General features: G+C 41.2%; 1 protein-coding gene across 5 annotated transcripts in view; it reads left to right on the forward strand.

Annotated features, from left to right (window-relative positions):
• Positions 1-283: 283 nt before the first annotated feature.
• Positions 284-23,537, forward strand: part of LOC106575950 (ubiquitin carboxyl-terminal hydrolase 15) — a 45,250-nt gene continuing 21,996 nt past the window's right edge. Inside the window, exons 1-7 of one of the 5 annotated variants that reach the window (XM_014152713.3) lie at positions 284-415; positions 1,284-1,414; positions 2,018-2,148; positions 4,391-4,517; positions 6,202-6,347; positions 20,786-20,847; positions 22,253-22,342. In XM_014152713.3, the coding sequence (XP_014008188.1) occupies positions 327-415; positions 1,284-1,414; positions 2,018-2,148; positions 4,391-4,517; positions 6,202-6,347; positions 20,786-20,847; positions 22,253-22,342 (776 nt within the window). In that variant the 5' untranslated portion in view covers positions 284-326. Of the gene's footprint in view, positions 416-1,283; positions 1,415-2,017; positions 2,149-3,195; positions 3,290-4,390; positions 4,518-6,201; positions 6,348-20,772; positions 20,848-22,252; positions 22,343-23,537 lie in introns of those variants that run through there. The other 4 variants (XM_082963791.1, XM_014152715.3, XM_082963793.1 and 1 more) reach the window with 4 other exon arrangements.

Genomic DNA, 23,537 nt, shown 5'->3' on the forward strand with positions numbered 1-23,537 from the left:
CTATGCTATTATTATGATCCTTGTGACATCACTCTTCACTAGGGAAGGCTTTACAATCCATTCACATTATTGTTCTAGTCTATTCAAGTCTTTTCCTGTCTTTCTTGGACCAAGTTCTATTCTAGGTATAGATCTTTTATAAATCAGAGCAAGAATGATCTAGCAATATTCAGGGCACATGCTGTGAACCACTAGAAGTCGCGCTATCCACGCTGACTACTAGGCACAGTTCCAGTTCGGGTTGATGATTGGCTGAAAAGGGCTGTCTTACGCCCGTGTGAGACGCTTCTCTATCCCACCATGCAGCGGGTGATGTTCAAGGAAAGATGGCGGAAGGAGGAGCGGCTGATCTGGATACCCAGAGAGGAGAAGTCGCAGCACTGCTGAAAACACAGCTACGAAAGGGAGATACTTGGTAAGAGTTTGCAGATAACTTTTTAAAGGTCTTAGGAAGGTTCTGGCTGATCTTATCGTGGCTGTCAAAGTGCTAAAGCAGCGGAGAGCGGGTGTGACAGGCCGTGTTGACAGTTACCTTGCCAGTTAACGTTAGCTATCAAGCCAATCAGCTTCTGTCAGCTAAAGCTAGCCAGCTGGTTCGCTACAGTCCACAGTTTTTAGTGACGAAGTTATTTGCCAACATGGGATTGTCTAGACACATAGGCACGTTACCAACGTAGCTAGTAAAATACATGTATTTTCCCAATGATTTCAGTTTCATGATCTTGCGATTCAAAGCTGGCTAGCTTGATTTCAAGTGGTTTGCCCGTGACGTGAGCTCATCTGACAAGTCAGGGAGGAGTCATGAAAAGCAACTGTCAAAATTACTTGGCTTGCCAACTAACACACTCTCAAACGTGCCAGTATCAAACAGTTAGCTGCTGACATAATTGATATTTAGTGACAATCAAGTGTCCCGTCTAGCTCACACTGTTAGCAAGCATCTGTTTTATGGTAATTGTAACATTCTTTACATTGTTTAACGTTACTCCAAATGAATGTCAATGAAAGTAATTTTTTTAAACTAATAACAGATCAGCTGCTGGTCATTCTGAAATGACCCCTTTGTCTCGAGTTCTCTCTAATTAACAAAGATCAACAATGAGAAACACAGACTTTTGTAACTTTCTCTCAGCTCTGCTGGTTAGTGGGTACCCTGCCTGTGCTTTGGAGCTACACACTTTATTTTTGTTATTTATTTATTTTTACAGATACCATCTGTTACCCCAAACTCATTAGGTCTAGCGTGATCTCAAATCTAAATAAACAGTGCTCTTTCTACATAGGTACCTAGTGGACAGCCACTGGTTCAAACAGTGGAAGAAATATGTGGGCTTTGACAGCTGGGACAAATATCAGATGGGAGACCAGAATGTCTACCCTGGGCCAGTGGACAACTCGGGGCTCCTTACAAGTGGTAAGATGCACCACACTTAGACCTCCTTGAGCAATATTTATTGTCCATCTCTGGAGGGATTAGTGGAAATAGTGATTTCATAACATGCTCTTTTACTCATCCCCAGTGTGTCCAGATGAACCCACCACTGTTTTGCGCAGTACAGGATGTTTAGAGTGAAAAACATGATGCATCTTACCTGATATAGCAAACTAAAGGCTGTTATATGTGCAATTTCTATAGGCTAAGTATGACAGAAAACATAGCTCTATAATATACTCTAAACATCATTGAAAATGGTTAAGGGTAGCCTTACTCTGGTCTATAGAAAGCTCTCTGTTGCTTTGTTTTATTGTATGAGAAACTGCCGTTATGAGTAGACTACCACCATTGAAGCTGTCCCAATTGAACAACCCCATTATAACCCTAGCCATACATTGTCCTAAAATGTTTCCCTTTAGTAAACCCTCTTTCGCCACACAACCTGGGTCATATTCATTATGGCAAACAAACAAAAATGTATGTTTGTTATTGGCCAGGTTCAGGTAGTCCTTCCGTGTCAGTCCATTTTCTATTGTTTGTTGCCTAATGAACATGACCCGGTTCTCTCGCTCTCTCGAGTAGATGGGGATGTTCTGGCCATCAAGGAGCACCTCATTGATGAGCTGGACTACATCCTGATCCCAACAGAAGGCTGGAATAAGCTAGTGAGCTGGTATCCACTGATGGAGGGACAAGAGCCTATCTCACGCAAGGTAAGGATGGGTGATGTTATTAGTGGCTAATTATGGCTGGTGTGGTCCAATATCATTGTTTTTAAATGGTCAAATAAATAAAATAATGTAGACCTACTGTATGGGTATAAGAGCTGATTGGGTACAGTGTACGTAGCACTAGTGCCTCAGCGGTAGCCAGATGAAAGAGAAGCTCAGTCAGAGCACAAGGCTCAGGTACTTTATGTGAAGTGGTGAATAGTATGAGATAAGATAATATGGTCAGTACACAGTTACATTTCAATGGTTGCCGTTTGGCCTGTTTGTTGATAACCTACTTGTAGCTGAAGAGGTTATTGTGGTTTGAGGAGTAATTGAGAAGTTTCCATTTGTGTCAATCTTGGATGTAGGGTTGGATTGATCAATATACTTCAGCACAGGTCAGATTGGGACGATTTGTGAAAAAGGATACCAGGATAACTTTGATTTCTAGATCGATATTTAGTCCCTCCCAGCTAGTAACTGAATCTCAAGCATAAGTTATCTCAATGTTTAGGCTATGTCCCTCACCGTCTTCTTCAAGAGAAACGCAGCTGGACTGGTTTTGATACAATTTAGCTACCGGTATTCCAAATATGCTAGCTATAATTTGTAATACATGGACCGAAACTAACATTCTGTGTAAGGACTTGATTGGTTTTTAAACCTGAAGTGGTCCCGAGTACAGACGCTTACTGATTCAATGTTGTCCTCAGAAGATCAGATTTTCTAATGGAAGTAGGCTACATTGATATTATTTAGTTGCTTTTTTTTATTCAGTGTGCTTTTGGTTTAACTCTGACAACTGACTACAGTATAAGCCATTAACTCACTTAAGGATTGTGTTCCTGGAAACACCAAAGGGGTTATGATAACGTAGGGTTATTTCTAACGGCTAACTGCCAGCCGGGCCTACTGTACTTCCGTGAGCCCAGACATGGCTTTCTGCATTTTCAAATCTAGCCAGTCATGGCATCATGGCTGCTGCAGTGCTTTATTTTTCTCCCCCCATCGATCCTCCCCTTTTTGCCATGTATGTTGCGGGGGGTATCGAGTGGCCCTGGCCATTTCTATTTTCAGAGAGTGCTCTGGATGACTGAAACACCGCAACATGGAGCGAGCTACGAGACACAACATGCAGGAGGTTTTCTTTCTTTCTCACTTTTGGGGGTTCTTTTACCGTGTTGTCAGACTGTTGGAATTGATTTTCCGGGTTCTCCTATTGCGGTTCCACTCAGCTTCAACGTAGAGAACCTGTCACCTGGGGAGTGATTCTAGAGTGTCCTTGTTTTTTCAAATAGTGGAATGCTGCCTGAGGTCAAACAGAGAGAGCGACAGAGGCTTTTTAAGAGCGAAGGAAGAGCGAACAAGGGAGAGGGAGCCTAAGCAGAAAGAGAGGGGGCGGGGTGGATCGGGGTTGGTTCTTAGCATAGCTGTTTTCGAACTTTGACTGTTCTGTCAGTTTGTTACTATGAGACTTGCCTTTTATCTCTGCGTTGTGTGGAACACATGGCTGGGCATTCATTTTATAAGGAGGACGGTGGGTGATGTCTGGTGGGTGAATCTGACCCATGCCTACAGCTGATCTCATTGCCTGGGGTTAGGGCGGGTCTGTACCCTATGGTGTGGGGCCAGCCACCAGCGGAGGGGCTGTGTGAAATGAATAGGAATGGACCCTTCAGCTGTGTCTACACTCTGGGGCTATATTAAGAGTCTCCGTGACACGCTCCCATCAAGGGAGTTAGAAAGTGTAGCCTATAGTTTATACACTTACAATGCTTTCAGTCTATAGATAGTCCTATTAACTGGGTAGCCAAATTCTTAGTTTGTTTCTGTTTCTACTGCCATATGCTGTGTTCTATATTTCTTGTTTCCTTGGTGAAGTTGGTGATTGCTTCTCTGTTCAATGTTGAAGAGTTTTAGCAAGTTCCAACTTGTACTCAATCAGCAATGCAAATCTTGCCCATATTGGAGCAATGTCATGATGAGTTTGATTAGCAAAACATATTTTACTTTCCTTCATATGCCATGTACAACAAATGATTTGAACAAAATTAACAATGTAATGAGTTTAATTGCCAAAATTATAACCGATTGATAACTATTTTCTTCTCATGCCATCTGTCATGTAAGAACTTTAACATTGTCGAGTGTTTTAATTTGAAAAACAAACATATTTGTTAATGAGTTCTTCTTTTGCCATCTGTCATGATGTAAGACACCCTCTATTGACATATTTCGACAGGTGGTAGAACAGGGTATGTTTGTTAAGCACTGCAAGGTGGAGGTGTACCTCACAGAACTGAAGCTGTGTGAAGACCGCAACATGGACAACGTGGTCACCAGACGCTTCAGCAAAGCAGACACGATAGGTAGGCAGACACTGTTATTCTCCCTAACAGAATGAATGGTGCAGATAGTATCTTTATTTTGAAAAAACACTAGTCTCTTTTCTCATGGATTATTTCCACCTGTTTTCTACCCCGTTTAATTATTTTTTTTTTACCTTTATTTAACTAGCCAAGTCAGTTAAGAACAAATTCTTATTTACAATGACGGCAAAACCCGGATGACGCTGGGCCAATTGTGCGCCGCCCTATGGGACTCCCAATCACGGCCGGTTGTGATACAGCCTGGAATCGAACCAGGGACTGTAGTGACGCCTCAAGCACTGAAATGCAGTGCCTTAGACCGCTGCGCCACTCATGAGCCCCTGCCATTATAATATAATAGTATTATAAGTATTAGCCTACACTTTTATCTACAGTGACTTATAGTCATGCGTGCATGTATGGGTAGTCCTGGGAATCGAACCCAAGCTCTACCAAGTGCCGTGCTCTACCAACTGAGCTATAGAGTACCATTATATTGGTGTAACCCTAGTAAGCATTGGTATGACCATTATATTCATTGTACAGTTAACCTGACAAATGTAGCAACTGGCCACTTCTCTCAGCCAGCGAATGAATGAATCGATAATTCCCATCCATTAGCCACCAGTCATAGTGATTGTACAGGAGAAATTGTCTTCTACCTGACAGAGAATTAATAACTAATATATTTGCTTCCACTCATTTTCTACCTGATATTAGGATTGTATATTTATATCCTGACATGTTCTATAGTTCTTAATTTGACTTGTTGATTGTATACTTTGGTTCCCGTGCACCATTGCTCTTAGTTATTTCACTGATAATACAAACATCTCTTAAGTTTATGAAAATCAGATGCATTGCCAATCCTTTTAATGGTCAATTTAAACAGTGAAATCACAGGGGAAGGTCACTGATATCTGTTTGTCAACCTCTTATGAACACTGACTTTGCTTTTGACTACTGTAAAATTATGCACTCACAAAATAACTACCAAAACTCTGCTCCCTAAAGCACACACAAGTAATCAGCAATTACATGGGCAGGTAGTGTTACTATAAAGTAATGAATTAATCTGGTGCCAATTTATCAGAGCATGAGAGATTTATACACCCAATTATTCTCTGCCCTTAGTATGCAGGTGCATGTGTGTACTTTTTTTCAATTTGTCACCTACACTGCGTGTACAAAACATTAGGAATACCTACTCTTTCCATGACAGACTGACCAGGTGAATCCAGATGAAAGTTATGATCCTTTATTGATGTTAAATCCACTTCAATCTGTGTAGATGAAGGGGAGGAGACTGGTTACAGAAGGATTTTTAAGCCTCGAGACGTTTGAGACATGGATTGTTTGTCTGCCATTCAGAGGGTGAATGGGCAAGACAAAAGATATGTGCTTTTGAACGGGCTATGGTAGTAGGTGCCAGGTGCACCGGTTTGTGTCAAGAACTGCAATGCTGCTTGGTTTTTCACGCTCAACAGTTTCCTATGAGTATCAAGAATGGTCCACCACCCAAAGGACATTCAGCCAACTTGACACAACTGTGGGAAGCGTTGGAGTCTACATGTGCCAGCATCCCTGTAGAATGCTCCTTATGTGTTCCTTATGTTTTGTATACTCAATGTATGTGGCATGTTGCTTATTTGTTACCTTTGTTCTATAACCTCCTGTGATGCAGACACCATTGAGAAGGAGATGCGTAAACTGTTCAGTATCCCAGACGAGAAAGAGACCAGGTTGTGGAACAAGTACATGAGCAACACGTTCGAGCCTCTGAACAAACCGGACAGCACTATACAGGACGCAGGACTCTACCAAGGACAGGTATGAAATAACCCTTGGATACAAGGCTATTTATACATTGTCTCTTCTTCCTGTCATCGCACCAGTTATATAGGATCTAGATTATTCCACACCATGCAAACTGACAAGGAAATTCTCTATGCTCTTGTTACTAGGAATGGCGCCGGACGGGATGGCTGCCGTTTTACAGGCGCCTAACAATTGTGCTATTTTGTGTTTTTTCGCATTTTGTAACTTATTTTTTTACATAATGTTGATGCTACCGTCTCTTATGACCGAAAAGAGCTTTTGGATATCAGAACAGCGAATACTTACTGGACAAAGATTTTTTTTCTTTAATGAGGATATCATTTTTCTCTCAGACAAGGCCGAAATCCCTGTCATTCGCCTGAAGAAAAGGAAATTCAGGTGGAGGTGATCAGGGTGCCTTGTGAAAATTCGTCAGCGAGTAGGTAACCTGCCTCTGCCATCAGTTCTATTAGCCAACATGCCATCACTGTAGAATAAACTGGATAAGTTCCGTTCGAGACTATCCTACCAATAGGACATTAAAAACGAATATCTTATGTTTAACCGAGACGTGGCTGAACGATGACACAGATAATATACAGTTGACAGAACAGCTTGCAAGCAAAAACTAAATCAAGAAGTACCAGTGACTCGCTCATTGCCTCGATTCATCCAATGGCATTGAGGAGTTATACCACCTCAGTCACTGGCTTCATCGATAAGTGCATCGACTTCGTCCCGACGTGCGTACATATTCCAACCAGAAGCCATGGATTACAGGCAACATCCTCACCGAGCTAAAGGATAGGTCTGCCGAAATCAAGGAGCTGGATACTAATCCGGACGCTTATAAGAAATCCCGCTTTTCCCTCAGATGAACCATCAAACAGGCAAAGCGTCAGTACAGGACTAAGATTCAAACCTACTAGAACAGCTGACTTTCGTTGGATGTGGCAGGGTTTGAAAACTATTACGGACTACAAAGGGAAACCCTTTGCAAGCTGCCCAGTCACGCATGTCTACCAGGCGGGATAAATGCCATTTTATGCTCGCTTCGGGCAATCAACACTGAAGCATGCATGAGAGCACGAGCTGTTCTGAACGACTGTGTGATCACACTCTCCGTAGCCGATGTGAGCAAGAACTTTAAACAGGTCAACATTCAAAAGGCCGCGGGGCCAGACGCATTACCAGGACGTGTACTCGGAGCATGCGCGGACCAACTGGCAAGTGTCTTCACTGACATTTTCAACCTCTCCCTGACCCAGTCTGCAATGCCTACATGGTTCAAGCAGACCACCATAGTCCCTGTGCCCAACAAAGCGACGGTAACCTGCCTAAATGAGTATCGCCCTGTAGCACTCATGTCGGTAGCCATGAAGTGCTTTGAAAGGCTGGTCATGGCTCACATCAACACCATTATCCCAGAATCCCTAGACCCACTCCAATTCGCATACCGCCCCAACAGATCCACAGATGATGCAGTTTTGATGGCACTCCACTCTGCCCTTTCCCACCTGGACAAAAGAAACACCTATGTGAGAATGCTATTCATTGACTACAGCTCAGCGTTCAACACCATAGTGCCCACGAAGCTCATCACTAAGTTAAGGACGTTGGGACTAAACACCTCTCTCTGCAACTGGATCCTGGACTTCCTGACGGGCCGCCCCCAGGTGGTAAGGGTAGGGAATCAACACATCTGCCACACTGATCCTCAACACGGGGTCCCTCAGGGATGCGTGCTTTGTTCCTTCCTGTACTCCCTGTTTACCCACGACTGCCTGGCCAAGCACGACTCCAACACCATCGTTACGTTTGCTGACGACTCAACAGTGGTAGGCCTGATCACCGACAACAATGAGAGAGCCTATATAAGCGTCTGGATTAGTGTCCTGCTCCTTGAAAGCGGCAGTTCTATCCTTTAGCTCGATGCAGTTGTTGCTTGTAATCCATAGCTTCTGGTTGGGATATGTATGTACGGTCACTGGGGACAACGTCTTCGATGCACTTATTGATGAAGACGGTGACTGAGGTGAGAGATATATATATATATATATATAATGCCATTGGATGAATCCCGGAACATATTCCAGTCTGTGGTAGCAAAACAGTCCAGTAGCATAGACACCTTCCGTATTGAGCGAGTCACTGGTACTTCCTGCTTTAGTTTGTAAGCAGGAATATGAAGGATAGTATTATGGTCAGATTTGCCAAATGGATGGAGTGCTTTGTATGCATCTGTGTGTGGATGAAAGGTGGTCTAGAGTTTTTATTTTATTTTTAAATTTATTTTTTTCGGTTGCATATGTGATATGCTGGTAAAACTGATTTATGTTTGCCTGCATTCAAGTCCCCAGACACTAGGAGCGCCGCTTCTGGATGAGCATTGACTTGTTTGCTTATGGCCTTATAGAGTTGGTTGAGTGCGGTCTTAGTTTAACCATTGGTTTATGGTGGTAAATAGACGGCTAGGAATAATATAGATGAGATCTCTCTCGATAGATGGTGTTGTGTACAGCTTATCATAGCGTACTCTACCTCAGGCGAGCAATACCTTGAGACTTCTTTTAAATTAGACATCGCACACTAGCTGTTATTGACAAATGGACACACACCCCCACCCCTCGTCTTAAGACGTAGCTTCTCTGTTCTGCCGATGCATTGGAAATCCCACCAGCTCTATATTATCCGTGTCGTCGTTCAGTCATAAGATATTACAGTTTTTAATGTCCCGTTGGTAGGATAATCTTAATTCTAGGTCATACATCTTATTTTCCAATGATCGCACGTTGGCCAATAGAACGGATGGCAGTGGGAGTTTACTTGCTCGCCTACGAATTCTCATAAGGCAGCCCGACCTCTGCCCCCTTTTTCTCCGGCTTCACGCAAATGACGGGGATTTGGGCTTGTTCCCGGGAAAGCAGTATATCCTTCTCGTCAGACTCATTTAAAGGAAAAAGCTTTTCCAGTTCGAGTTGAGTAATCGCTGTTCTGATGTCAAGAATATATTTTCGGTCATAAGAGACAGTAGCAGCCACATTATGTACAAAATAAGTTAAACAACGCAAGAAAACTAACAAAATAGCACAGTTGGTTAGAAATATGTAAAATGTCAGCAATCCTTTTAGGTGCCATCTTAACACTGTGTACCTGTATAATGATAATGCTGTTTAATCAGCTTCTTGATAATCCACCACCTGACAGGTGTGGCATATCTTGGCAAAGGAGAAATGCTCACTAACAGGGATGTAAACAAACTTGTGCACAAAAGTTGGGAGAAATACGCTTTTTGTATGTATGGAACATTTCTGGGATCTTTTATTTCAGCTCATGAAACATTGGACCAACGCTTTACATGAAAGTTGAAGTTTACATTACCTTAGCCAAATACATTTAAACTCAGTTTTTCACAATTCCTGACATTTAATCCTAGTAATAATTCCCTGTTTTAGGTCAGTTAGGATCAACACTTTATTTTAAGAATGTGAAATGTCAGAATAATAGTAGAGAATGATTTATTTCAGCTTTTATTTCTTTCATCACATTCCCAGTGGGTCAGAAGTTTACATACACTCAATTAGTATTTGGTAGCATTGCCTTTAAATTGTCTAAGTTGGGTCAAACGTTCCGGATAGCCTTCCACAAGCTTCCCACAATAAGTTGGGTGAATTTTGGCCTGTTCCTCCTGACAGAGCTGGTGTAACTGAGTCAGGTTTGTAGGCCTCCTTGCTCCAACACGCCTTTTTCAGTTCTGGCCACAAATATTCTATAGGATTGAGGTCAGGGCTTTGTGATGGCCGTTCTGATACCGTGACTTTGTTGTCCTTAAGCCATTTTGCCACAACTTTGGAAGTATGCTTGGGGTCATTGTCCATTTGGAAGACCCATTTGCGACCAAGCTTTAACTTCCTGACTGATGTCTTGAGATGTTGCTTCAATATAGCCACATAATTTTCATACTTCATGATGCCATCTATTTTGTGAAGTGCACCAGTCCCTCCTGCAGCAAAGCACCCCCACAAATTGATGCTGCCACCCCCGTGCTTCATGGTTGGGATGGTTTTCTTCGACTTGCAAGCAGGAATCAGAAGGAAGGTTCTATTTTTATTTAATCAAACCAGAGGACATTTCTCCAAGAAGTACGATCTTTGTCCCCATGTGCAGTTGCAAACCGTAGTCTGGCTTTTTTATGGCGGTTTTGGAGCAGTGGCTTCCTTGCTGAGTGGCCTTTCAGGTTATGTCGATATTGGACTTGTATTACTGTGGATATAGATACTTTTGTACATATTTCCTCCAGCATCTTCACAGGGTCCTTTGCTGCTGTTCTGGCACTTTTCGCACCAAAGTACGTTCATCTCTAGGAGACAGAACGCGTCTCCTTCCTGAGCGGTATGACGGCTGTGTGGTCCCATGGTGTTTATACTTGCGTACTATTGTTTGTACAGATGAACGTGGTACCTTCAGGCGTTTGGAAATTATTCCAAAGGATGAACCAGACTTGTCTTTTTCTGAGGTCTTGGCTGACTTCTTTTGATTTTCCCATGATGTCAAGCAAAGAGGTACTGAGTTTGAAGGTAGGCCTTGAAATACATCCACAGGTACACCTCCAATTGACTCAAATGATGTCAATTAGCCTATCAGAGCTTCTAAAGCCATGGTATCATTTTCTGGCATTTTCCAAGCTGTTTAAAGCCGCAGTCAATTTAGTTTATCCTCTTCAGCGTCTCATCCCGTCACCGGGATCAAAATCCAGCGAAAAATCATATCGCCAATTAGCATTAAAAAAAAATCATAATTAAAAAAAAAAAATATATATATGTATATATATATATATATATTTTTTTTATAGATACACCTCTCCTGCATCGACCCACGTCGTCCGATTTCAAAAAGGTTTTACAGGAAAAGCAAATCATTAGATTATATTAGATGAGTCCATCGTAAAAAGCAGCTTCATAGCCATTTTCCGACCAACCACTTGCATCACATATAATCAAAAAACAGCTAAATGCAGCACTAACCTTTTACAAACTTCATCAGATGGCACCCCTAGGACATCATGTTATACAATGCATGCATTCTTTTGTTCAATAAAGGTCATATTTATATATAAAAACAGCATTTTACATCTCTGTCTGAGGTTGACTACATAATTTCCCCTCAAAAGCGTCCCGGTAAACAATGCTACATTTCCCTAAATTACTATCCTATAACGATTTTTTAAATGTATATTGTCAATCTAACATTTATAGATGAATATCTCTTGAGAACACCCGTCATACCAGATTTTAAATGAACTTTACTGGGTAATCACACTTTGCGATAAAAGGAGATGCGATACTCAGAAAATTAGCTAATATACAGAGCTCGGCGCCATCTTGGAAACAATCGCATGTCACATCTCATCTTGTATAATATTGTCAATAATCGCCTACCTTTAGTTGTCTTCATCAGAAAGCATCCCAGGTCCACAACAGATGTATTTTCGGTCAAAAAGTCCATACTTCACGTTCCATTAGCCTGATGTTGGTAGCGCGTCCTATGGCTCTCTCCAAGCGCAGGGCTGAAGTTCCGAATAAAATGCAATGCTCCCGCATGTAGGTTCGTTCAAACATGTCAAACGTTGTATAACATAAATCTTCAGGGCCTGTAACACCAAGAGAGCCAATAAGATTCGAGGGGGATGATGTCATGGCCTTTAAAACCGTATCCAAAGGTGGGGGCAGACATGGCCGCCGGCGTCATAATGGTGATGGCCCATCCCCTGTGACCAATTTCAAACTCGTGTCATTCACTGAGTTTTGACTCTATAAGGCTCAAACCACTGTGAAAGGACTGGCGACATCTAGTGGAAGCAATAGGAAGTGCTCACTGAACCATTGTTAACGGTGTGATTAATAAGGAAAGATGAGAAGTCGAGTCCACAATTCAGAATTCCACTTCCTGTTTCAATCGGTCTCGGGGTTTTGACTGCCATTTGAGTTCTGTTATACACAGACACCATTCAAACAGTTTTAGAAACTTTAGAGTGTTTTCTATCCATATATAATAAGTATATGCATGCCCTAGCTTCTGAGTTTGATTAGTAGGCCGTTGAAAATGGGAACGATTTTTTTTCAAAATGCGCTGTGGCGCCCCCTATCCTACGGTATCCTCAAGAGGTTTTAAGTAAACTTCTGACCCACTGGAATTGTGATACAGTGAATTATAAGTGAAATAATCTCTCTGTAAACAATTGTTGGAAAAATGACTTGTCATGCACAAAGTAGATGTCCTAACTCACTTGCTAAAACTATAGTTTGTTAACAAGACATTTGTGGAGTGGTTGAAAAACGAGTTTTAATGACTTCAGCCTAAGTGTATGTAAACTTATGACTTCAACTGTACATATAGCCTACATGTCTTATTATACACATCTTAAATGTCTGGCTCCAAAGAACAGTGAAAGCTGCAAGTGTCCTGTCCCCCCCCACCTGGGGGAGTTTACCAGAAGTAGCCTAGGCCTAAACATCCATTTACAAGCAGCGATTAATCCAGACAACTGGGCAATGGGTCACTGGAGGGACATTCCTCTGTGGTAACAGCTGCTCTAGAGGATATAAAGGAATGTGTCCCAAACGCTACCCTATTCCCTACATAGTGCACTCAGGACTCTAAATTAAAATGTCATTGGTAGTGCTAGTGCTCCCAACTTAAAGTTAAGAGTAAAACATAAAATCCATTACCTTGTCGCGGAAGCGGTGGTAACTTGTGAGGTTACTAATCCTCTTACTGAGTGTTGCTGGACTGACTATGGTATTGGTACTGGTACTCAAGGGGACCAGTTGTCCTACCAAGTTATTCTGAAATGTTATCCTACAGGAATACATTATAGCATTTTACTAGTTGTCTTGTAGTGGCTACTACACATGGCAAGGAATGATTGTTACCATTTGTTTTGGAGGTGTTCAAGTCCACTGGACTTCCTTTACGACTAGTGTGGTATACACCTCAGTACTGTCTTAGATGGGTTCTAAAATAATCCCCGTCTAGGGGCCTATCTGCTCCTCACCTCATAGGGGAGTTTACGGCCTCGAATGATTTTGTCTGTAGTCTCGAACCCCCCCCGGGTGGTGTTGGTATCCGCGGCGCAAAAAAACTTCGGACCCTATGTACGAGTTGTCAGTGGCCGCATTATGAGAATGGCTGTAATCTTTCAACCAAATCTCCTGGTGTTTGTGCTTCAAATCACTGTGGCTGGTACCTAAGAGTGGTATTCTGCTGCATTGCAGAGTCCACTTGAGCACTTAGAGTACTGATTTTGGACATGTGAGTGTCACACCTGCTCCTTTCTGTCTCAAACTTACCTGTCATGGTTTGCAGATAGAGGTCTTGAGTACGGAGCGAGAGATTTAGTGATGGGATTTCTTCCGCTTGCTTAGAAATCAATATTTCCATCTTCATCACCTGAGTTCTCTCATCATTCATTTGGTCAGCGACTTCAATGATATCTGCTGATTTTTGTCATCCAACTTAGTCATTGTGTTCATTAACTGATCGTCTATGGTCTGCAGAATTTGGAGTAGAACATTGTTACCTTGAGTAACGTTCAACAAAACTGCCTGCATGTTATTAAATTGCGCGCTCCTGTTTGTAGATAACTCGACAGATTTATCTAGTTTGGAGTGGACTACATCATATTTAGTTTTGGCTAAATCGAGTTGTTCCTGGAGACAACAATTTTGTTAGAGTTTGTGCTCGTTCATCGTCAGAAGCATTTGCATTTACTTTTAATTGTTCAGATTTCAAACGCAGTTCCTCGACTAGCAGAATGTTTTCATTTCCTGCTTTTGTCAGTAGTTGCTCAGTTCTCTCCACCTGTCCCCTCATGTTAGCCATGTCTTGCACGTGCTTCCGCTGTGCACTGTGGTATTGGACCGATGCCAATCTTTGACGGTAAAATATAAGTGCTGAAGTGGAGAGAACCATCACATTGCAATTTCGGCTGTTTTTTTGCTAATGGTATAATTAGGGTTGGTATCGCTGCTGAGGTCAATCCTTTTATGGGTGGCGGTTCACTAATTAGCGGAGGAGTGGTGACCACCTCCTCTGATAGCTTTAACATTATTAGAGAAGTTTTCCTAATTAAAAAAAAGAAATTATAATAATTTTCAGTTTGGCATTCGTTGGAAGCTGCAAAGACAAGTTTAATCTATTTATAGATGTTACCGAACCATCAGTACTGTACCAGTAATGTGGAAGTTGGACGTGAATGAATTTGCAAAAGCAAATTTGAATTAATTAATCAATGATAATGATTAATCATACCTGGATAGCTATTTGGGAATTAAACTTTAATTGACCTGAGAAGTTAGTTCATCCAGGTTAATATGGGAAGTTTAAAAGTGTCTCATTTGATTGGAAGAACATTAAGGTATGTTCAACAATTTAACTTATTAAATTGAATGAGACGATAATCCATACAATCTCCATTGATTCGATATCATAAGTGTAAACAGTAGTTCAAATGTTAGGGTACATTCACCACAATGGTACACTTCTCCCTAAGGCCGAAGCCACATGGGATTCCCGCTGGAGGTGGGGTTACTGAATGTGTTTTGCAAAAACAAAATTTTACTGATTGATCAATTTTAATGATAAATCAAAGCTGTATAGGCTATTTGGGAATTAAACTTTAATTAACCTGAGGTTGCGTCATCTAGGTTAATGTGGAAAAAGTTTACAATGTCTCATTTAGAAAAACAATTAGGATATTATTTAAAAGATCCACTTGAGAATGTAAATCTGGCAATTTCACTGATTAGTTAAATTGAATAAGGCATTGATTGCCGTCTGGATATCATAAGTGACTACTTGGGTGTCACAGAGCACACACTGAAATCCAACGAAAGTACAAAAGGGTGGGACTTCCGTTCTGCAAAGCAGAAGAAAACAAAATGGCTGTTTTCCCTTTGTTAGCTTAGCATCTCGTGCAAGCTAATCCTACTTTGTGCATTTTCAGGCATAACATAAGATTCCCTTGGAAAGGGAAAGGTTTCACTCATAACTTATGTTCAAACCCTTTTCTGAGTTATTTGACGATGTTTTAACCGGAACTCGCGGCAAACAACGAAATGCACCGTGGTCTACTCGTGTGGAAACGCGTGTGTGTGTGTGTGTGTGTGTGTGTGCGCGCGCGCGCGCGAGAGAGAGAATTATCGCTGGTCAAACTAATATCTACTCAATTTCAATTGGCTGGTTTATGACCGAGCCACATCTGAAACGCGCAAGGCAGAAATAGCCCTGCGTTTGGCCAAACGCTCTATTTCTCAGATCTCAAATTAGCTTTATCAGCCACAGAAATGTATAGCTTACGCTATCCACTGACTACATCATTGAACAACACGGAGGCAGTTCTCCAGAGCGCACACGCACCACCAATAATTCCTGTCTACAACTCCAATAATGTCTATAATAAGCTTGGTACATTATGTAATCTGCTTTTCAATTTTATATAGGCTGAATCAAAATGAAAGCCTCATCCTATTTTAGATTCCTCGCACGGGGCGTCATTAATGTTGTCTTTCGCTATGCCGGATTAAGTGATATGACATGCTATTCTATAAAATCATTTCTCTGTAATTAATATTACCTGATTAAGCTAATCAGGTAAATGTAATTAAACTAGAAAGTTGGGGCACCACGAAAGAATGTTTATAGATCTGTTATCTTCTGAATAAACTCTTAAAGACCGAGTAATCTTTTACATCAGTAGCAGTCAATATTTAATCGTCACTTTATTCAGTCTCATCTGAAAGTTGTAAATTCTTTGTTATTTTCACGAACCCTGGCTAACAAGTTGAATCAGCAATTCAAAACTTGGTTTAATAATTTATTTACTAAATACCTAAATCACACAGAATTACATCTACACAGAATGGATCATACATTGATTACAAATTGTGTCATAAAGGAAAACGTCCCTAGCGGACGGAACAGATTTGACGGCTGGTTACACAAAGAAAGGGGGTTGGGTTTTGAATGAAAGAGCGGGAAGACTGAGTAACAAAGGGAGAAGCTATGCTATCGTAAATACAGAATCTTATGCCTTATAAATAACTGCCCATTTGGAAAAAGGAAAATGCAATAAATATTTACTCTGAGCTGCGCTTCAATAGGTTGGTCGTAGATGGAAGGCCGGGTTGCCCAGCAGGGATCTCTTGTCCTTTGAAGAATGTCTCTGGTGGGAAACTGGATACGTTGTAGAATCGTTGTGTGTGTGTTAGATTGGATACGTCGTCCATCCTTTCCTAGCCCGCGTTTACAGTGGCTGCTGCTAACTCAACGGCTAGGAGGTATCATTTCTGGAGTGAAGAGTTCAAAGTTCATACCAAGTTGCCATACTTTTAAGCTCGTGCTATATTCTGGCTGGTATAGTTGAAATTCATCCTTTTGGCGTGTCAATTGTCACCTTCACATTGAACACGATGCTAATTTCGTTAGGTTATTATCTGAGCCCTTTTAACGTAGGACTGTCGTCCTCACATTCTCGGAACAGAAAGTAGAATTTTCGTCAACGGGTTTATATAGTGGTGAAAGAAGGGCGTGTTTTCATAGTTTACAACCATGTTCACTTGGGCGGGGCCTCTGAGTGAGCAGAGTTTCTCTATGACAAACCGTTCTCTCATTTAAGAAGCTAAAATTACATTTAATCTTTTCACAAATAGTTTCATATTTAAACATTTAAATTGCACAACAATTCCATGTGAATCTGAGAACTAGACTTTCCAAGATAGTTTGTCATCCTGTCATTAGTAGTAATGTCTCCGACAACAACTGATCTGAGATCATATTAATTAAGTACCAACGCATATTTTCAACTGGTTGGATTCCCGAAATATGGTTCCGTTTCCCACCTTTTGATGTTACCAGACTCTCTATGTTACAAAGGCTTTACAAGAGTCAACTCTATAGAGTAGAGAGGGAAAAGGGGAAAGGTATTTATGGGGGTCATAAACCTCCCCCAACAGGCCAATGTCATGACAACCTACTTTTGAGCACATGCTGTGCTCTATCTAATATTTAACCATGTGAAGACATTGGTTTTTAAAAGCTAGAATGTTGATACAAAAACCTGCCATTGAAATTATAGTCATTTTTGGAATATTAGGTTTCTACATTGTGTAAAAGCTCTACCTATTGACGGGTAATAAACTCTTACCCTACGAGGTACGGAGCCTGATGGTTTTCTGTTCTACCTGATAATTAATTGCACCCACCTGGTGACCAGATCTAAATCGGTCCCTAATTAGAGAGGAACAATGAGAAATTGCAGTCAAACTGGCATCGAGGTTGAGTTTGAAGGACCTATTGAGATGAGTTACATCAAATTTTACACAGTCTCTTTAAGAGCCTCAAGTTTGAGTGATGACATGCATGAAATCAGTCATTGGTTGTATGATGATTTATCTTCTAATGAAGCTATCCCTTTTCGTGTTTTTTCTGTGCCCCATAGTGTTTAGATATACTAGTAAAGTAACAAGGTTGTTAGCTAGCAAAGGTGACTAAACAAGGTGTAAACAAATGTGAGTAGATTTAGAACGATCCACAACATGGTTTATGAATAGGGCCAAAAACAAACTTGATGAAGAAAAAATTGGGGGAAAAATCTACCAGCCAATACATTTGGCATAGCACCAAAAAACTATCGGCCAGGTTTTCATTCTCAAAATCACACTTTAGTGTGATCATCCAATTTAGTTTGTTTTCTAAGTCCACAACAATGCTTTTAAATCACATGTTTTGATGTCTGGGAAAGAAAGGAAAACATATTTTGGTGTATATTTGCCCTTTAATTTCAATTGTGCATGTCAAGAGACTGGTATTTGGCGGGCGGTGTTTCTGTATGGCGATAGAGTTTATGAAACAAAAGACCACCCGATGCATACAAATCATATTGATATCATTATTTTGCCAGCTTTACTTTGCAGTTTATTTCATTTGTAAAGCTTTATGGGAAAGCCTTTACAAATGACTGTTTCGGCATCGCTAACTGGCAACACAGTGGTAGGCCCAGGCATTCCCATGCAGTTATGTCTTGAGAAAGTTTAAAGAAATACTTATCACTGATACATTCTTTAGACATGCTCTGAACTTTGGCGACTACTAAGGCTTTCTTAAACCTCCCACTTTGGGCCGAATGTGTCAATGTGCAGTTCATATATGCATAATCTATGAGGAGAATTGCTGTCTTTGCTCAATTAGCCACGAGGTAAAAATCTGTCGTTCTGACCCTGAGCAAGGCAGTTAACCCACTGTTCCTCTGGCGCCAGAGATGTGGATGTCCATTAAGGCTTTCCCTTTCCTAGTTTGAAAGCAACTGTTTCTCTGGAATCTGTGCTGTGCCATTTTATTTTTTTTCCCCTTACATTTTCCACCACGTGGGCCAGCCCCCTAGCAATGCGAGTTCAACCAATGAGCTTCAGACCCTGGCAATATGAGTGACCACTAGCAGTTATTTTTAATTTAATTTGTTTTATTTTTTGGGGTCTCACAGAACAGTATCTCGGAGCATATGTGACTGAAATGGTTGCACTTTAGAGCCCTGAGTGCACTACATTTGACCAGAACCCTTTGGGGCCTGGTCAAAGTAGTGCACTAAATATGGAATAAGATTCCATTTTGGACACTGCCCAGACACTTTGGCTTTTCAGTCTGCCCACGACAAAGCCAATTAAGAGGCAAAGGGATACTTAGGGATATGATTCATCTCCCTGTTTCTCTGTATTATGAGATTGGGAAATTACTACTCTTAACTAGATGCAGTAAACCGATGTGAGAAATACAGAAGTACCAGTAGATTCATTAAACTGCATTTCCAATCGATTTCACATAGAAATCGCGATATTGACGCTCAATATCCAAATTGCAAGAAATCCATATTGCATGCAATATTCTGAAACGCCACTCAGCCTTCTTATGTCTGTTTTTACATTGTACTCTGTTGTCTCGATCCCTCTCTACCCTTCCGACTGCTTCCCACACACTAGAGGTCTTCACGGATCCACCCACCTGTACCTGAATACCTGAGACCCTATCCGGAACCCAAGTTAGATAATGTTACGGGTCTAGGTCGGGTCTGATAAGAGTGTCACGGTTCTCGGGCATGTGTAATTTTAACCGACTTTTCTGGAAGGGACAGTACAGATCCAAACGTGACTGCTGCAGTAGGGAGAGCAAGAGACATTTCATAATTTATTCTGCTGCACTTGTGTTTATCGAGAGTGGAGCTTGTAGCTTGTTGTTGGCCAATCAGAAGTCATGAAAGTGGCAATAGACTACAGTCATATAGAGCCTCAGTGTGTGACAATATATCGATTTATTTGTATTATTTTTTTAAATTTAACCTTTTATTTAACTAGGCAAGTCAGTTAAAAATAAAATCCTATTTACAATGACGGCCAAACCCGGACGACGCTGGGCCAATTGTGCACCGCCCTATGGGACTCCCAATCATGGCCGATTGTGATACAGCCTGGATTCGAACCAGGGTGTCTGTAGTGATGGCTCAAGCACTGAGATGCAGTGCTTTAAACTGCTGCGCCACTCGGGAGCCAATGGAAGATGGAATTAACGTGACGGAATTAAAAGTTAAAGGATAGGTTACAATGACCAAGAGCCAAAGAGTAGGCTGCTACTTAAGATTCTGAATTGAGTTATTTGTAACTGCTAGAGTGGCAGATCTCTCCCTCCTCTCACATCAGCTCTGCTAATGAAGTAGCTTGAAAAATGACTTTACTGCTGCTTCCATCGCTCGGACGGACCTGGTCTGGATCCGACCAGGTCTATACGGAATGGGTCTAGTTGTCCCCGGGTCCGTTCGGAACGGGTCTCTCTCTATTAAAAAAAAAAAAAGATTTATCCATATCGGGTGGGAAACGAAAGCCCCAGGTCCATTTCGTAATGGGTCAAACTTTTTGGTCTCGTGAAGACCTCTACCACACACACCAAGCCTCGCCCCCTGTCACTCAAGCAGCACAGTTCCTCCTCCTCGCTGGTAGATTCACAATACGTTTGCATGCTGTTCTATTAGGTCAAATGCAGTCAACAGATTGTTCCAAACAAGAGCAATGTTGCTTTCCACTTTGCTTCTTGACATAAATCATATTTCTATGGATCCAACAGTTCACAAAAAAAAACATTCTCCCAAGTCTTTGGTCTTTATCGGAAGTAAAATCGCAATATTTGGTAAAATAGCTTTTAGATTGTTTAGTGCATATCGTGTAGCCCTACTGTATGTAGATGCAATTGTAAAACAGATTTGGAAATACTACAAGACGAGTGTTGCCATAGTACTCCATTTATGGTACAGTATGCCAATCTGACAAAGAAAGTTTAACATAGTGGCGTATGTATTATGTTTCCATATATTTATGTGTATTATGTTTCTATTTCTGATATCCATGCAGGTCCTGGTAATAGAGCAGAAGAATGAGGATGGATCGTGGCCTAGAGGTTCCTCTGCACCTAAGTGAGTGTGTCTGGCTGGGTCCATGACCTTAGTTTATGGGAGTGAGTAGCTGGACTTCCAATTAGGAATTACTCTCACTTGGCCTGGGGATTGAAAGACATTGGTTCTTCTGAGGCTGAGCTTTCTCAATGCTAGTCTATTCTGCTAAGTTTGTTTCATACATTCAATGTATACATTTATGTTCAACCCAGCAGACCCTTATGATTATTTTTGCTACCATTTTCCTACAGTCTTTCATCTTTGAATTTCAACTCCCTATCATATATTTGCCTCTATCTTATTTGCTTGGCTTTAGTTGCTGACATATCTCTTATCGTTTAACTCAGGGGTTTTCAAACTTTTCTTGCCCAGGGAACCCCGCCCAGGCAAACCGGCGACATAGGGACCCCCATAATACGTTATGTCTTGTCTCATCAGGTGAATGATAATGGCAGGTAGAAGTAATCAACTTTTTTTAAATGAACAGTTTCATTATTTTGACCTTCCCACAGTTTGTTGGAAGGGTAAGCTCTAACACAGTCTATTAGCTAGAAAGGTGTCTTGGCGGCGTAGAGAAAGTGTTGCAGTTTCAAAGTACATTTTCTGCACTTCTACACATTTTTCTATTGAGCTGAGAGAATTGAGCAGTTTTTCATCAAATTTCCAGCAATTCTACATGGTTTGGCATGGAGCTGAGAGACAATTTAGCTTTTTTTTAAAGCATATTTCTTGCAGTTTTATGCGTTTTCCAATGGCTAATGCTTTGTTCTTCTGCTCAAACATAACAAAATCAATGAGCATGTGCATTGAATGCCCAGTTTTCGTAGTTTTCGATCTCCCTTACTGTCTAGCTTTCTTTGTTAGTTCTCAAATTTGGTATTTAAAAATACAGTGCAATATCTTTTATGCATGATTTTTATCTGGGTTTGGTCATTTAAGTTGACGCAACTGTTTTTCCATCCCTCAAATTACCGCTTAGATGGCCGGCCTAAGAATTTCCTACATAGAGCAAACCCTGTGATCAGCTCCAATTACTATAATTTCCTAAATTTTAAAGGGGTAGTTGGAGATTTTGGCAATGAAGCCCTTTATCTACTTCCCCAGAATTTGAGGAACAGTTAGCATGCTAACTGTTCCTGTAGACTTCCAGTCATTGCACTAACGCTAGTTAGCATTGGCTCGTGAAACTACCTTTAACTAACTTCATACTGGACGCAGAGACGCATTGTATCCACGATGTTATTCTATTGCAGCTTGTGATATTGATAGAAATGGCAGACGCCCTGCAGTACCTGGACCCTAGTTTGAAAACCCCTGGTTTAACCTATTTCCATACTTTTTGAATTAACCCTCACCTCTCAAAATCCACTTCATCGAGAGCCTTTATCCTTTCTCTCTAACTCATGATATTCTTTATCTTTTGAAGGTCATCTGGTACTTCCAATCTTTCTGCTTTGCCAAAGATCTCCCCTTCATCTCTCACAAACAGTCATAACAGCAGCTTCAACAGCAGGAAGTAAGGACTATTGAGCATAGAGAGGGTTGTCTAATTGACTGACTGGGCTGGGGCACATAGAGCCATAGAGAGACACAACGGAATTCAGCAAACTCTGAAGATGTCGAGTTTTGAACATCAGCGATCTTGGCTCCAAAGGTTCTATCTAGGCAAAGAGTGCAAAGTAGAATGTTATTGATTTAGTGGAATGTTTGGTGCCAATATGGAGGATAGTTTGTGGACTCCGTACATCTATGGCTCTGGGTTAAGGCTTGAGGTGGTTATGCGGGGATTTGCAGTTGCCTGCATGGTTTATGGTTTTTATCTATGTTTTCACAGCAGTGTATTCTATCATGGGACTAAAGAGCTTCTGCATATTAAACTATTTGAATGTCATCTCAGATTAAATCATTATCTACTGACGGAATTATGGATTAATTGACATTTCAGTCTTAACTAATAACATTTAAGAAGAGTAATTTTGTGTGGGTGCTTCTAGTGAGAATCAATAGTTAGTGTGAACCTCATGCAACCCAGGAACTCTGAGATCTTAGTTGGACACTGCTGTGGGTGTGGATTGTGTTGTCACTGTCCAGTAGTTGAACAATAGCCTAATAGTAGAGAAATGTTTTATTTTCCACTAGTTGTGAACCATTGCATGCTGGAATGGGTGTAATATCAGTGTCACTCAACACTGTAGGATATTCTCACTGAAGGCTTGTGTGTGGATATAGGCTACGTGCGATTTTATTTTACCCGGCATCTGAGAAATACGGGCACACTACTGAGGTATGTATGTATGTAGCACACTTACGGTTCGAGCACGTCACTGTTTTCACCATTGCACACTAATGGTAGATTTATTTCCATATTGTGTTCTTGTTTCTGTGGACTCCATGGTGGAGATGTAGGAATAGGATCTCCCTGCAGATCCCCTTCCTGTCAACCCACTCCTCACTGTACAGCGCCAGCTTGGTCCGCTCTGGGATTGAATAATGGATAGGGTGCTATTTTAATCTTGGATGTTTCAAACAAGGATTAAGGATGCATCTTTGTTTGACTGTATGATTGTGGATAGGGTGGGGCAAGATGCATTTGTTCTGAGCCACTGTCCCTAGACTCCCAGTGTACAGTGACAGTCCTCTCATTCGCATTTTCTATGCATTCTCTCTTCTTCCTCTCTCTCTGAGCTTATTGTGCTGCATATTCTGCAGTC

Source organism: Salmo salar, chromosome 17 (assembly GCF_965601325.2).
Source record: "Salmo salar chromosome 17, fSalSal1, whole genome shotgun sequence".
Lineage (NCBI taxonomy): Eukaryota > Metazoa > Chordata > Actinopteri > Salmoniformes > Salmonidae > Salmo > Salmo salar.